We start from the raw sequence: 15,075 nt of genomic DNA, 5'->3' as shown, positions 1-15,075 counted from the left end.
AATATTTATTGATGTAGGTTGTATCGAAATATGGTGAAAATTCAGAAGAAATCTCACCAGAACTGTATGATCTGGCACCTGGTCCGTCCAGGCGGGCCATCCAATACTTAGGATGTTTGGTGCGTGGATATAGATTTCACACAACTGACAAAGAACGATATAAGAAAACTCAAAATTGTAGGGTCGTAGTTAAAGAAAGCCATAGGGATGATAACATTGACTTCTATGAAATTGTAGAAAATATCATAACGTTAAATTACGTGGGGGATATATGGTATGGTTGTTTAAATGTAATTGGTGGAATGTCTTAAATCCTAGGTTGAGAGTGCGTAACGATGAATATTTTGAGAATGTTAATACATTTCTCACATGGTATGAGGACGATACTTTCGTTCTCACTTATCAAGCGAATCAAGTTTTTTATTTAGATGATCTGGAGTACGGGAACCCATGGCGGGTAGTTGAGAGGTTTGCACCAAGAAATGTATATGATTACATTCCAGGGCAGATGAACCACATGAAAAAGTTAATAGTCTAGCAAACGAAGAAGCATATCAAGAAAACGAATCAGACATCAATCTATTTGTTGATCTAAGCCAATATGACATGGTCCCATTGCGTAGAGAAGATGTTCAACCTGAAATAATTGAGGGTGAAATGTCAGAAGAAGATGAATCAATTGAAATGTCTAGTGAGGATGAGGGCTACTGGTCTAGCAAAACTGATAGTGAATGAATTTCAAATAGATATTTGTGTAAGTATCATTTTTATAAATATTCGTAATGTTTGTTCAAATAATAATTTATTGCAATTTCAAATAGATATGCTTCATAAACACAAAGTAACACGTGCACCATCTTCATCCATTATCGACTCTCCGTGTGGTTCACCTGCCATTAATAGTGGGCCAACATCACCAGACCCATAACAAAGTATTTTATCAAATTAATTACCACATTTAATGCTCGATTTAAGTAATATATATCTATAAAATAAAATAACTTAATTAAAATATATGCTTTAATTACTGTATATATACCTATTGTAAGCCAGCGCCGAGGTCGAGGCACTACGAGGAGTGTTTGCATAGAGCAAGTAATGAAAGTGGGTAACTAAAGTTGATATTCTTGATGATCACACCGGTGGCTTCGGAGATTCGGCAGCTTGGTTTGCTTCTTATGTTGGTACGCTTACTTGCAAGTATACACCGATGGCTACACCCTCTTAGACTAAAGTTGTCCAAGATGTGAAGGACCACATAAAAAATCGTTACCTGGTAATAAACTACATCCCAAGAAATTAAGTATAACATGTAAATTTAAAATTACTTTGTATCTATACTAATTATTTATAATTTTTGAAAGGATGAGTTTGATCTTAATTTTGATCGACGAGAGGATCGACTAACGGTTGAGGAGCTGATATCGAATACATTTCGAAGGTACAAAGGTCGATGTCATGCATACTATCAGAAGTTCAGTACTACAACAGAGGCGCGCCAAAATTCATTCCAAACAGTGTTACCAAACAAGTGGGAGAAGGTTTGTAATATGTTTGAAAATCCTGCTTATCAGATAATTTTGCTGCTATCTTTTTTTAATAGTATATGATAGATGTATTAAACATATAGACATAATTTTTTTTTTAGCAACGGAGTACTGTGAACAAAGCAAATAGATCAAATTTAACGATACACCATCATCTGAGTTCTCGATCTTTTCATCATTTGTCTAAAAAAAAAGTAAGTTATTCTAGCCCCCATTAAATATTAACATATAATACATTTTTCTGATTTAAGTTCTAATATAGATTTTCCTCTTGAAGAAAAAAGAAAATCTTGTTGACTATGATCTAATCCAATTGTATGCTAAAGCATATAAATATCGTGATGGTGTTTGGACCAATCCTGAAATAGAGGCAAATTATGTAAGTTTAAGTTTCTTTAATTCCATTGTCTAATAATGTTTTTGTTACTTATACTATCTTTAATGTTTTCATTTTTGTAGGATAAGAGATATCTCTTAAGGAAACTGTTGCGAATCTATTTGATGAATCATCTGTCAACGATGCTTAGATCCTTTCTCAAGTTTTTGGATCACATTCTGGATATTTGAGGGGCTTAGGACGTTGCATGAAGCCATCATCATCCTCTTCTCGAGTCAGATCGAATGACGACAAGACTAAGGAATTGGAGAAAACAACACTTGAGATAAAATGATTGAGGTTCAAGGAAAAAGATTTGCTAACCCTATTAGATCAAGCATCGGATTTTAAGGCAAGATTAGAAGTGAACATGCAGAAGAGACTGGAGTTGAATAACCAAAAAATGTTTGAACAGTGGCAGTCAATGATGTCCCAAAACTCTATGCCGCCACCACAATCTTAAAATTTATTTTTTCTTTAATTGCCTTTCTATTATGATGTTCCAAAATATTTAAACAATTGTGATGTTTAAGTTACAATTTGTGTAATATTATTATGGTATTTTTAATTATTCTGTTCTATATGATTAATATCATTCGAACGATAAATTATCATTTACAAATCCATTCGAACAAAAACTAACCCATTCAAACGACAACCAAGAAATACAGTCCGCACAGCCATTCGAACAAGAAAATATTTGTTCGAAAAATATTAATATGCAAAACTCTATTCGAACGGATAGAATTTCTGAAAATAAAATGTATGTTTGAACGGACAGAATTTATGTTCGAACACAAGTCATTTGAAAAATTTATTAGTTCAAACAAATAAAATCTGTTTGAACACTCTGGCCATTCTAACATGATCAAATATGGTTATTAGTTCGAATCAAAATTTCTTATAATTCGAAAGGTTCATGTCGGTTCGAACTGAAATGATTCTATTCGAACTGGTTTTTGAGATAAAATTGGTTCGTCTAAAAAAAAAAAGCTCATTTGAATAGTTTCAGCTGGTTCCACTCAATTTCATCCCTAAAAATTATTCTTTGAGACAAATCTCTAAAAACCTTTTGAGACAGGTTTTTCGAGACAAAATAAAGATGAAATTTTTCGTCTCCAAAAATATTTTGGGATAAAAATTGTGTTTTTTGAGACAAAATGATTTGTCTCAAAAAACCCATTTTCTTATAGTGCCTGGCTCAAAGGCGTACAAAACACGACGTTCATAATGGTGCAGTCGGTGGGTTAGGGCATGCACTGCTTAAGGAGCCTTAGTCTATGACTCGCCCTGTCAAACTCGAGGGGGAGCGGGAGGGTGCATGGTCCTAAAGGCAAAGGCAGGACAGGTGCAAACTCCCTGGCTGAAGGCTCCATCTCCCGTATTTTGTAATCTACTATTTAAATATTGTAAATTCTTTTTTATTAATGAAAGACATGATTTTTCAAGACAATGCACCACGCATACTTCAAACTTTTGCGTTATCGACAAAACACCAACAAAACGATCTCCAATTACCGTAATTTGCAACAATAAAATTATTGTCAAATCAATGTCTACCTTCCCTGTGAAGTCAACAGGTGGGAGCGGGTTCAATTTCAAACTACCTGAACAGTGTTCCTCCCGCGAGATCAAGGGGAGAGCTAGGTCAAAGGTCGCTCTACCCCTCCCGGGCAGCCCGAACAACTTACTCTGATCCTCATCACAGCGAAGAGCGGACTAGCCACATCGCTATCTGAAAAACTAAAAAAGTTACCTCCCCTGCGGGGTATCAAAAGGATGAGAATGCCAAAGACTGCTTCACCCTTCCCATGGCGGAGTGTGGGCGAATCCATGGCGGCCCGAAGAAAAAGACTTACCTTCCTTGCAAACGTCAACAGGCGTGAGCAAGTCCAATCTCAAACTACCAGAACAGCGTACCTCCCACGGGATCAAGGGGAGCAAGGCCAAAGGCCGCTCTACCCCTCCCACGATGGAAAGCAGGTCCTGCCCTCTGGCGGCCCGAACAACTTACCCCCACCTCCCCCAACGAAGAGTGAGCTCAGCACTAGCCTGACCCAACACTTACCCTCCCTACAATATCAACGGGTGAGAGCGGGTCCAATCTCAAATTGCCCGAACAGCATACCTCCCGCAAGACCAAAGGGGAGAACTAGGCCGAAGGCCATTCTATCCCTCCCATGATGGAGAGTGGGTCCTCCCCCCCCCCCCCCCCCCCCCCCCGAGCCCCAGCTGTCGAACAACTTACCCTGACCCCTATCGCAATAAAGAGTAGACTAGTTATGTCGCTATCCGAACTTACTTACCCCGCAGGGTACCAAATGGATGAATGTAATGCCTAAGACTGCTTTATCCGTCCCGCGGTATAGTGCACGTCAGTGCTCAGCTTTTTCTCCAGTGTATACAACCATCTTCGACAATTTGTGCAGGATTTTTCTGCATGCATCATCTCTCTTTTTTTACCTGTACGGATAAATTTGCTATCTGTGTTTGTCACCCTATCATCAATCTGTAACCACATCTCATTGAATTGGAAATTATGTGTTTGGTTTAAAGTTCTATCTTGAATAGCAAGAAATGAACGCTATTTAGCCAGGCAGGCATGCAGCTTGTCCAAGCCCCATTGCTTTGTTTTGTGTATTAGTTTAACAAACACACATCTACAGGCCGTATCAGGAAAGGGAACCCCAAAAACGTTAGTATCTACTGACTTTCTTCTTCACCAACCTCTTTCACCCATTCAAACAAGGAGAAAATAGGTCTTCATTGGGAAATTGCTTGGGATTTAAGTTGAAACCCTGTTCTTTGCTTGGGCATCACATCAGACTCTCTAAATTTATGACCATGCACCAGTGTTACATGTGTATATAAATAGAGCATCAGGCTGTTTCTTTCTCCATATCCGAACCAAGCATTCTACTCAGTTTCTTAGTTTAACTAATACATCATTCCCCTTCAAGTCATTTCCAATCATGGTGGCAAACTTTCTTGCATGTCTGTTCATCTTTGCTGCAATCTCCAGCTCTATGGCATACGATCCTGACCCCCTTCAGGATATCTGCGTTGCCGATCTAAAGTCAAGTATGTGATTCATTTTAAGTTCCCAGACCAACTGTACATATTGTCGGGATGATTCTTTTGATCAAATGCTCTCTTATTTTCCTTGTCATTCGTGCAACAGAGATAAAGGTGAACGGGTTTGTATGCAAGGACGATGCAGATGTCACGGCAGCAGATTTCACCTTCAATGGCCTGGCTAAGCCAGCGCTCATCAACAACTCGTTTGGTTCAGTCGTAACTACAGCCGATGTGATGCAGGTTCTGTTCATTTAAACAATTTTATTTAATGCAAAATGTGGAAATTACAATTTGCTTTTATGGCATATTTCCGACAGGTTCCAGGCCTTAACACGCTCGGCGTGTCGCTGGCGCGCGTTGACTATGCACCCGGCGGACTCAACCCTCCTCACACTCACCCGCGCGCCACCGAGACCATATTCACTCTGGAAGGCGAGCTGGAAGTAGGCTTCATCACCACAGCAAACAAGCTCATCTCCAAGACCATCAAGGAAGGTGAGATCTTTGTGTTCCCCAGGGGACTCATCCATTTTCAAAAGAACAAAGGCGACAAGCTTGCTTCTGTGATCGTGGTCTTCAATGGCCAACTGCCGGGCACCCAAGTCATTGCCACATCACTTTTCGCTGCGTCACCATCGGTGCCGGACGATGTGCTGGAGATAGCCTTCCAGGTGGATGGCAAGGTGGTTGACACAATCAAAGCAAACCTTAATCCCAAGAAGTAGTGAAAGAACTAAGAGTATGGCAGCCCGTACTCTCGATAATAATATACAGTAGACGGTCCTATGAATAAACCATGTAATGGGGTGCTATGATCTACCTATAAGAGTCTGAGTTTTGCTACGTACAACCGGCGGTGCGAAACCGCCGGGTAATCTGCTGATGTGGAATAAAGTGATGTCAGTAAAAAAATAAAAATAAAAACACAAACTAAGGAAAGTAAGAAGAAAAATTATGGTATTTTTTTAGTTCTAGTTTTGCTGCTTGTTTATATTGCTGGTTTTCCTCGAAGATGGGAAGACAATGGAAGCCAGAAGACAAATGGTATTCCTTGTTACAGTCGACGGTTTGAGAGGAAAGAAAGGCAGAGCCACTCCTTACCACTTCTCGACTACCCAGCTGACTTTTTTTTTTTTTTTTCCCTTCTACCTTTTGCAGTAGGAATGCCGTCTCAGACCCACATCACCCAAAACAATCTCATCCCTCTCTCAAACCACCTCCTTACATTTCTTCATTGGAAATCATTTTCCCAGGCAAGGGATCAGAGGACCATTTCTCCAGGCAAAACCATTTCTCCAGCCAACAAAATCATTTATCTTCCTCTCTTTCTTCATCACTATATATAAATCCTGGAATACCATTTGCGCCTATATCAAAAAAGAAGATGAGGCCCTAAGTGCATGGGGAGAGTATACGGTATAGCAGAAATATTAAGAAAATTAAAGGAAAAAAAAGGATTGGTTCAAGTTTTATTTTTTATTTTTGATAAGTACTGGTTTGATGTTTATGAAGATGAAGCACTCATGGCAAAGACAGTTAACAACCCAACAAAATTTAAGGAGGCATTTGAGGAAGCATTTTTTTTTTTTTTTTTCCTTTTGGTTTTCTTTGGCTTCTGAAATTTGAAGAGGGAGGGGAATTTTGAAGAGGTAGCATTCAATCTCTCCCTGGGCTTTTTCCATAGCAGAGTATAAAATAAACAAAAGGTAAATGATTGATGGTATTCCTTGAAGGTAAAAAGATGAAGGGCTCTGTGAGTTGGGGAAGACTATTCTATGAAGAAGACGAAGCATGATTTGGGGGGAAGGAGAATTTGGCTTGTTTTCTGGTTTGTGGGGAATGAAAACGCACCGTTTTCAATTTATGTCCACATGGGACGCGGTTACGCCGCGGTTCCTCCCCTCGGTTGTAACTAGCATTTTTGGATATGTCAAAAAATTGTGAAAATCTTAAAATTTGAAAATCAAATTTAAAAAAAAAATAATGATAAAATCGGATTGTCATTCTATACATATAATATTGTATTGAAATTATGTGCGTACGTGTAGCACAACTTATATATGAAGTGGGTCCTACGACATCGTTTCTGCATTTGTGAACTTTAAATATATATTTGGTTGGACAATGACGGCTTTGGTCTTATTTTTTGATAAACCAATTGATGACTTGACCAAACCTATCTAAGGGCTGGTTTGGTTATGCATAATTAAATTATCTCATCTTATTTCATCTCATATAATTATTATTATTTTTTTAAATTTTTACATAAAATATAATAAACAATTTAACTTTTTTAAATCTAAAAATAAAAATCATATTACAAAATCATATTATAACAATATTTTATTCAATTTTTTTAAAAAAAATCTCATCTTATCTTATCTGAATTGCGTAACTAAACAAGACCTGAAACTGTCATTTTTTTTCATTTTTAGTGTCATGTCAGATAAACCAGAATACTTGAATTATAGCTTAGATATGAGCAAGTTCAATAAGAGGATTTCAATATCTAGTAACAACATTTAAATTTAAATTAATGATCATAATCTCTCTATGGGACATATATATAGAATAGTTTTACAAATTAGGGATATTTATATATCTATATCTATATGTGTGTATAAAAGACACGTATCCCTTGATCTACGGTAGTGATGTCACTTGTCAGGGATACTTAAGAAAAGTTATGGTAGATAAAGTGGGCTGCCTGCATTAGATATTGCAGCCTGCCGAGATCCTTTGAAAGTTACGGCCACTCTGGGCTGCCCAAAGGGTCGTCATCCAAGGCCTTCTCCTAGTGGCCCTTTTCTTTTTCTTTTTTTCTTTTTTTTTCTCTATTCTTTATTTTTTGTTTTCCATTGAAAGTTTTTTGTTCAGATTTTATTATGTTTCTTGTTTTTTAACTTTTTTCCTGTTTTTATAAATTTAATCTGAATTTATATTTTTATTTTACAGCTCGTTTGGATTTAGAGAGTGTTTCATCTCATCTCATTTGATCTCATCATTATAACTTTTTCAAATTCTCACATAAAATATAATAAACAATTCAATTTTTTCAAATCTCAATTCAACTTTTTCAAATCTCAAAACAATAATAATATTAAAAAATATTTTATTCAACTTTCAATTTTCATCTAAAATCATCTCATCTCATCTCACTATCCAAACCAGTAGGGGTGGGCAACGGGTGCTCGCCACCCGCTGCACCTCCCCGTTCGCTCCGCCCCGCCTGAGTGGGGCAGGGGATCCACTCCGCACAGACGGGGGGCCCCCCACCCATATAAAAGGGGAGTTGTGGAGGCAGGGGACGGAGGGGGCTCAGCCCTGCTCCCGCATGTCTAAGCGCCCCCCCCCCCTCCGATTCCTTTCTCTTTCTCAAATTCTCTCAATCTCTCACTCACTTACTCTCTCCATCTCTCACTCTCTTACTCTCTCGATCTTGAACTCTCTCATCCCAGACCCAGACTCTCGAACTCTTTCAATCTCTCTCGATCTCGTTTGCCATGGAATAGCATACGCCAACAGAGGACTCAATTGGGTTTGTTGTAACAGACGCCTCTGAGTTTGGGAAAGCCGAGGAGGGGGGCGAACGGATGGAGGTCCACCCCCGCACCCCGTGCAACGAATGGGGTACCCCGCCCCCACATGGACGGAGACAGATTATAGGGAAAAAATCCCCACCCACCCACCCCCCCCCCCATGCGGGGGCGGGGGACGGGGAGGGGGTGGCCCTGCCCCGTAAGGGGCAGGTAGCAACCCTACAAACCAGCCCGTTAACATCACTAAAAAAAAAAAAACTGCGTAGAAAGGAAGTTTGAAAAGAACATACATACATAGATACATACAATATATATATATATATATATATCTATATATATATATATATATATGCGTGTGTGTCGAGTAAATGGGATGCATGGACGCACGTAAAATCAAGGTCCAAACAGGAATCCTTCCCTCTTATACGAGGCTAAACATTATACGTACGTACAATTCATCATTTCATTAATTAGATTATAACAATTAACTGTCTTTATAAGTTGCGCACGACGTTTCTTGAGATATAGGATGAAAAGAGCATTAATGAGAACAATAAGCTGAAAGACAAGTGCATGGCATGCGGCATGGTAAATGTGATAAGCATATTGGACGACATCAATACGTTTAATGTTAAAGTTACGCGAGGTACCTACAAACATTCAATGAGATATATAAGAATTATATTGGACTATTACGTTACCTCTGATCAACACGAGATAAAATGATGAAAATAGCATTAAACATTGTAAGAACTTGATCACTATATATATATATATATATATAGCCCGGCAAATAAGATAAAATCTTCTTAGACACTTGTTTCACTTTTTTTCCTATATTAAACTTATTTTATTCAGAGCCCAACTTAACCATATACCATTAGAATCATCTCATGCTGCATGCAGGACTCTTCTAACTGAGTTCTTTTTCTTTTGCAGATGATCACTTCAACTAACTCCTCAGAAGGTGGTTATTGAGATTGGAAAATGTACTAACATTAATTTATAAATGAAGATCACGACTTTCCATTGATATATATATATATATATATATATATATATATATATATATATATATATATATATATATGGTTGGGTTGTCACTTATCAGGGGTTAAAAACAAGTTACGGTAGGTGAAGTGGACGACCTCTTGCAACCTAAAACCTTTTAAAGCTCTGGTACTCTTAACTAATTAGCTATGTTTGGATGTCAATCTCACTTCAACCCATCTCAAACTAACTATTGATGAAATTTATTACTTTTTCAACTTCATATAAAAAGTTTAAGTCCATCTCAACCTAAATTCATATATTCAAACACATATCTTAACTTATTTATATTATTCAAACACATCTCAATGTAATCTATAAAATATTATTATTCACAAATTAACTCAAATTATCTGTGATCACCTCAACATTCAAACGCAGCCTTAAGTTGTATGAGAACCCAAAGATGAAACAGTGTCATCGATGTTGTGTTGGAAGAGACCGCTAGCTTTTACTTTAGTCCAATTTGTGCGTACTCTTAATGAAAAACAGGGAGTTAGAGAGTGTCTCTAACTTGGCATGCATTCGGAAAAGGGCCACTTTAGAATATCTCCAGTATCCTTATACATATATCGAACCTAACAATCTGCAATCACACGCACGTTGTTGCTACATCTATAAAGGAGTTCTATAAAAAAAAAAATTATAAATTAATTTGTCGCAATATAATATATTTTATAATCAAATAAACTTTACAATTTGAAGTATTATACTAAACAATATCAATTTATAAATTTACTACGAATTTATTTTTAAGTCAAACAAGTGTCATGTCCTGATCAACATAATCCTAATGCAGCAAGCATATATAACCTAAATAGAAATGATTTATACAAGTATTAAATAGACAAGTCTCATATAAATTCTTGTAAAAAAATGAATTTTACCTTAAAAAGTATAAAAAAAAAATTATTTATTAGTGAGACCTATAATTTTATATAAAATTTATCTATTTTAAACTTGTATTTAAGATTACTTATAGCGGTAATACTTGGAGGGTAGTTGAAAAGTGGAGTTTCTTTTTGGAATTCTTGCCGACCGGTGGAAAATATAAAATAGTAGCAAATTAAACGCGACATTATTAATTATGAATATGACTATATATATTATTATACATATATAGTGCATGTCATGTCAAATTAAGTAGCATACAATATTCCAGTACTCTTTTCGATCAGCGTACATATTTTACCCATGCAACTCGGTGGGCTTCACAGCAAAACTCAGCCACAACCCAGCCAGAATTTTTTTTTTTATTTTTTTTCCCCTTCCTTCTGAACAAAAAGGGAAAGGAAATGTAATACAAAAAGGGAAAGGAAATGTAATACAATATAGGGAGGAAAGGAGCAGAGAAAATCAAACAAATAGGGAAGGATATATATATATATATATTGAAAACGGAGTACAGAACTGTATATCATGTATATATGGTTTTGTATCCATCATCATCATCTAGAATTGAACATTGCTGGTGAAGGACTGCCCAAACTTCCAATTGGAAGGCACCACGTTGAGAGCTGTGCGAGTTTGTCCATTGCTGGTTTGGACTCTGAACGACAAGCTCTGACCATTAAGATAACTGAGGCTCTGCCAATTGACTCCCCAGTTTCTTGACATGGTTTCCCATTTGTTGGTTTTAGATCCTTTGATCCAAACATTAGAGATATCTCCAGCCCCCCCTACGTTGGATATGAGCACTAGTTCGAAGTAATCTCTTCCATTGATGGTAAACCTGATGCCTCCACTTCTCCTGCATCCCACTCTGGTAAAGCCAAATAACCAAAAATTAATGATATTTACATTATATTTTTAATGCTACTATTGATCATCCTAATTTATCTTGTCCTCTTCGGCTGCACTTGCGTGATCGGAGATGACAAAATTATATATACAAGAAAGACAACATTATTCAACGTATAAAAAAAGTACTTTCTCAAACAAATTAAGATGGCGCATACTTCCTATACAAAATGGGTACGATCCCAGCCTTGTATTTGGCAATAGTCTCGAAGGCAGGCTGAGACATGTCGAAGTGTGGGCGTGGAGGGTTGCACCAGCCACCGTTGTCGCTGGGGAGGTCATAGTTTGGAGGACAGAAGTTTGTGCCGGTGATGGTAATGGAAGTGCCACTGAGACACCACTGGGGAACCTTGGTTGCGTCGCACACTATCTGATAGCACCCGCCGCATGACTTCCCATCGTTGAACAAAGCCGTGCTAAGAGCTGCAGTTTTTATGCCATAACCATCGGTGTAGAGATTTCCATAACCGCAGGCACCTCCTGATTGTCATATTAACATATAAAGAGAATTGAAAACAATAAGCAGATGATTTTTTAAGCTCTAAAATGGTGGGAAACAGGGAATTAGAAAGCAGTTCATTTCTCAATATATAAATATATATATTCACGTTCGTACCCATTGTTCCTGAAGCATCACTTCCGCCGTAGAAAGTTGCATGGGCTTGCAGCCAAGCAGCCATTGTTGCTGTGAATTTTGTGGTGAATATACCCAGAAACAGTAGAAAGCTAGCCAATACATGGAGCCTTTTCATTCTCTCTCTCTCTGATCTCTCTGAAAGAATTAAGCTCCAGCTTTGATGCTGAAGATGGCAGAGTCCTTTGTTATTTATAATCGATGTACGTACACGTACTTCAGGGACGGCTAACTGAGCAGAAGTCGTTATTATTGGGGGAATCATTTAGAATGCATTTGTATGATTACAAATGCATGCGTTGACTGAAAGCACTAGTACTCCATTGATTTAAAAATATTGTATATATTACTTTCATTAAAAAAAAAAAAAGAAAAAAAAAGTGACTCTATATTACTCCAAGTTCAACAAATATTGCTGCTAATTATGTAGTTGCAATATTCCCGTCGGTAGTGTTCATGCCTCTATACATTTTCTTAGAGGAATTTATTGTTAAGGAATAATCTCAAATTATCTGTAGACAAGGTCTTGGACATGTTTATAAGAAATGAATAATTCTCTCTTGTAGAACCGGTTTTATGAGATGAGTTAAGCCTATGAATTTTTTCATGATATCAGAATCTACCACAGGACGAATGGCGACTTACACTACTTATCCCGTGATAATGACAAAAAAAAATACTGATCTGCATGTGAGCGAGTGTGTTGAAGAATAATCTCACATTGTCTGTGGATAAGGTACCTTAGGTATGTTTATAAAGAATGGACAATTCTTTCTTATAGAATCAGTTTTATGAGATGAGTTAGGCTCATTTCTTTTATCGACTAATTCTGAAAGTTACAATTAGTTGGTTCGTTAATTCTCGTTACACTTTACCGTTACTGTTCGTTTTATGACTTAGGATCATTACCGTTACTGTTCGTTTTATGACTTGGGATCAGTCCATGTCGGCACGAATGAAAGCCAGAATATTTGAAATTATTACGAGGGGAAAGCAAACTCAAATATTGTTCAAACGAAGAACATATATAAAATCCGAACCCTTTTCATATCGTTGGCTTCTACTTTCGGCCTGTGCATGCATTTACACATACGTGATCATGTCAAGGTTTATCGAGGCACCAAGCACCAGTACTACGCGGTGGACAGCCCTACAAAACTTGACACCGACACAAAGCACATGATTGAGCCATTAATGCCTTCTTTTTTTCCCCTTAATTTGTGTCGAACTCGAACATGCATAGAGAGAATATTCGTGCGTGCTTTCAGAAATAACTCTTACAGTACAGCTGATGATCATGCAGGATCATCCGTGGTACGTCAATCGTACCTTTGATGTGCAAAAAAAGAAATGTAAATTTCCAAGCATTAACATTTAATATTATATTAAAACTGATCAAAATCAAAGTCAGAATTTGCATGCTTTTTTTTCCCTTTTAATTATGGTTGCATACAGGGAACATGCATATGTAGCTAATCCACATGCAACTGCCGTGACTTGTTTGCCACGAAATTGCATTACAAATGAATAAATTAAGTGCATGTGAATGCGGTGGAAGAGAATCAGGAAAAAATGGAAGTCAGCTCTTGTAAATGTGGGATCAAAGCTTTGACATGTGTAGAGTACCCATATGTTATGGCATGTCTTATGGGGTGGACTTCCACCCACACATATATACATGGCACATGGGTGATGCAATCAATATTCCCTGATGATCATCATGATATATATATATATATATATATATATATATATATATTGACATGATTTTTGCACATATGTTATATATAATCACAAACTCTTTCTAATTTTAGAGTAATTCTATATACAATTGTGAAGTGCGTAAACACCACGTAATCACTTTGAAAAAGAGTGAGATCTACTATTAAAAAATTAATTTTTTTCATGTAAGTCACATATTTGATTCACTTTTTTCAAAGTGATGACGCAGCGATTGCACAATTCACAGTTACAAATATCTTTTCTCCTAATCTTATGATTTTTCTTCAAATGATCATATGATTTATGGTTCTTACCATCGAAAGGCAAGAACCATATATAAAACGTTCAGATATTTCGATTCACCACTAATATAGAAAGAATAATGAAATTAAACGAAAATGATCATGCAGTCTATTCTTAAGTTTTCTTTTAAGATTTTGTTGTAAATAAACTATTTAACATGATATGTCAAAATGTACAATAATCCTTATTCGTTCGCTTATTAAGGGAAGTCTAATCCACGCACGAGAGAAAACATTAGCATCATAATCAAATTAAGTTTAAATCATCTTATCAACTTGAAGTTTTCAAGTTATAAAATAGTTTGTGATTTTACTTTTTAAAAAAGAAAAAGGTAATTACTATTTTAGTCAATGTAATTGGCTTGACCTTTAGGTCATAATAGTATTTGGGATTGAAAAATTATATTTGTAAGCCAGTGTATAAAGCATACATTTTATGAATTGGCATGGCAAAACTTGGTTTGCAAAAGAAATTTAAAATCTAAATCTTTTACAAATCAAGTATTGCCATATTAACGATGTGGAAGTTGTGTTTTACACACTGGCTTATAAGTAGAATAACTCTTTGGAATTTTGATCTTTTTACTCTCAGACTGATGTTATTTAATCCAATCAACCTCTTTCTATCAATATTTTCTTATCAAACCGCAAGTTATGTAATGTTGGTATCATTAATATTTCGACACACGTTATTTCTCACACCTCGTGTAAAACTTAGGTGACGTTTGAATAGTAAGTTGAGATAAGATGAATTGAAATGAAAGTTAAAAATTGAATAAAATATTGTTAGAATATTATTTTTTTAATATTATTATTGTTTTAGAATTCGAAAAAGTTGAATTGTTTATTATATTTTGTATAAGATTGAAATGAGTCAAAGTGGAGTCTCTTGATATTGAATGTTGCCACGTATTTATAAGAGGCAAATTAAGTTGCAGATTGGTTAGCACAAGTAATAACAGAAGAGTACCACAGCTTTCGGTCAGCCCCTTGAGAAATCAAATGTCTAATGAACATAGATCTGGCT

General features: G+C 36.5%; 2 protein-coding genes across 2 annotated transcripts; one reads left to right on the top strand and one right to left on the bottom strand.

Moving 5' to 3' along the window:
* Positions 1-4,805: 4,805 nt before the first annotated feature.
* Positions 4,806-5,726, top strand: LOC121263315 (germin-like protein subfamily 2 member 4). The gene is made up of 3 exons (XM_041166138.1): positions 4,806-5,004; positions 5,105-5,241; positions 5,319-5,726. The coding sequence occupies exons 1-3, from the start codon at positions 4,896-4,898 to the stop codon at positions 5,724-5,726; spliced, it is 654 nt and encodes a 217-aa protein (XP_041022072.1). The 5' UTR covers positions 4,806-4,895.
* A 5,010-nt stretch (positions 5,727-10,736) lies between these two features.
* Positions 10,737-12,183, bottom strand: LOC121263314 (putative expansin-A17). The gene is made up of 3 exons (XM_041166136.1): positions 12,007-12,183; positions 11,549-11,870; positions 10,737-11,352 (listed from the first exon to the last, which is right to left on the bottom strand). Exons 1-3 carry the CDS (start codon positions 12,140-12,142, stop codon positions 11,043-11,045), a joined length of 768 nt encoding a protein of 255 aa, XP_041022070.1. The 5' UTR covers positions 12,143-12,183; the 3' UTR covers positions 10,737-11,042.
* Between the last annotated feature and the right edge of the window lie 2,892 nt (positions 12,184-15,075).

This window comes from Juglans microcarpa x Juglans regia, chromosome 4S (genome assembly GCF_004785595.1).
Source record: "Juglans microcarpa x Juglans regia isolate MS1-56 chromosome 4S, Jm3101_v1.0, whole genome shotgun sequence".
NCBI classification, from domain to species: Eukaryota; Viridiplantae; Streptophyta; class Magnoliopsida; order Fagales; family Juglandaceae; genus Juglans; species Juglans microcarpa x Juglans regia.
The sequence above is the reverse complement of the archived record's forward strand: the minus strand, read 5'-3'. Positions and strand labels throughout refer to the sequence as shown.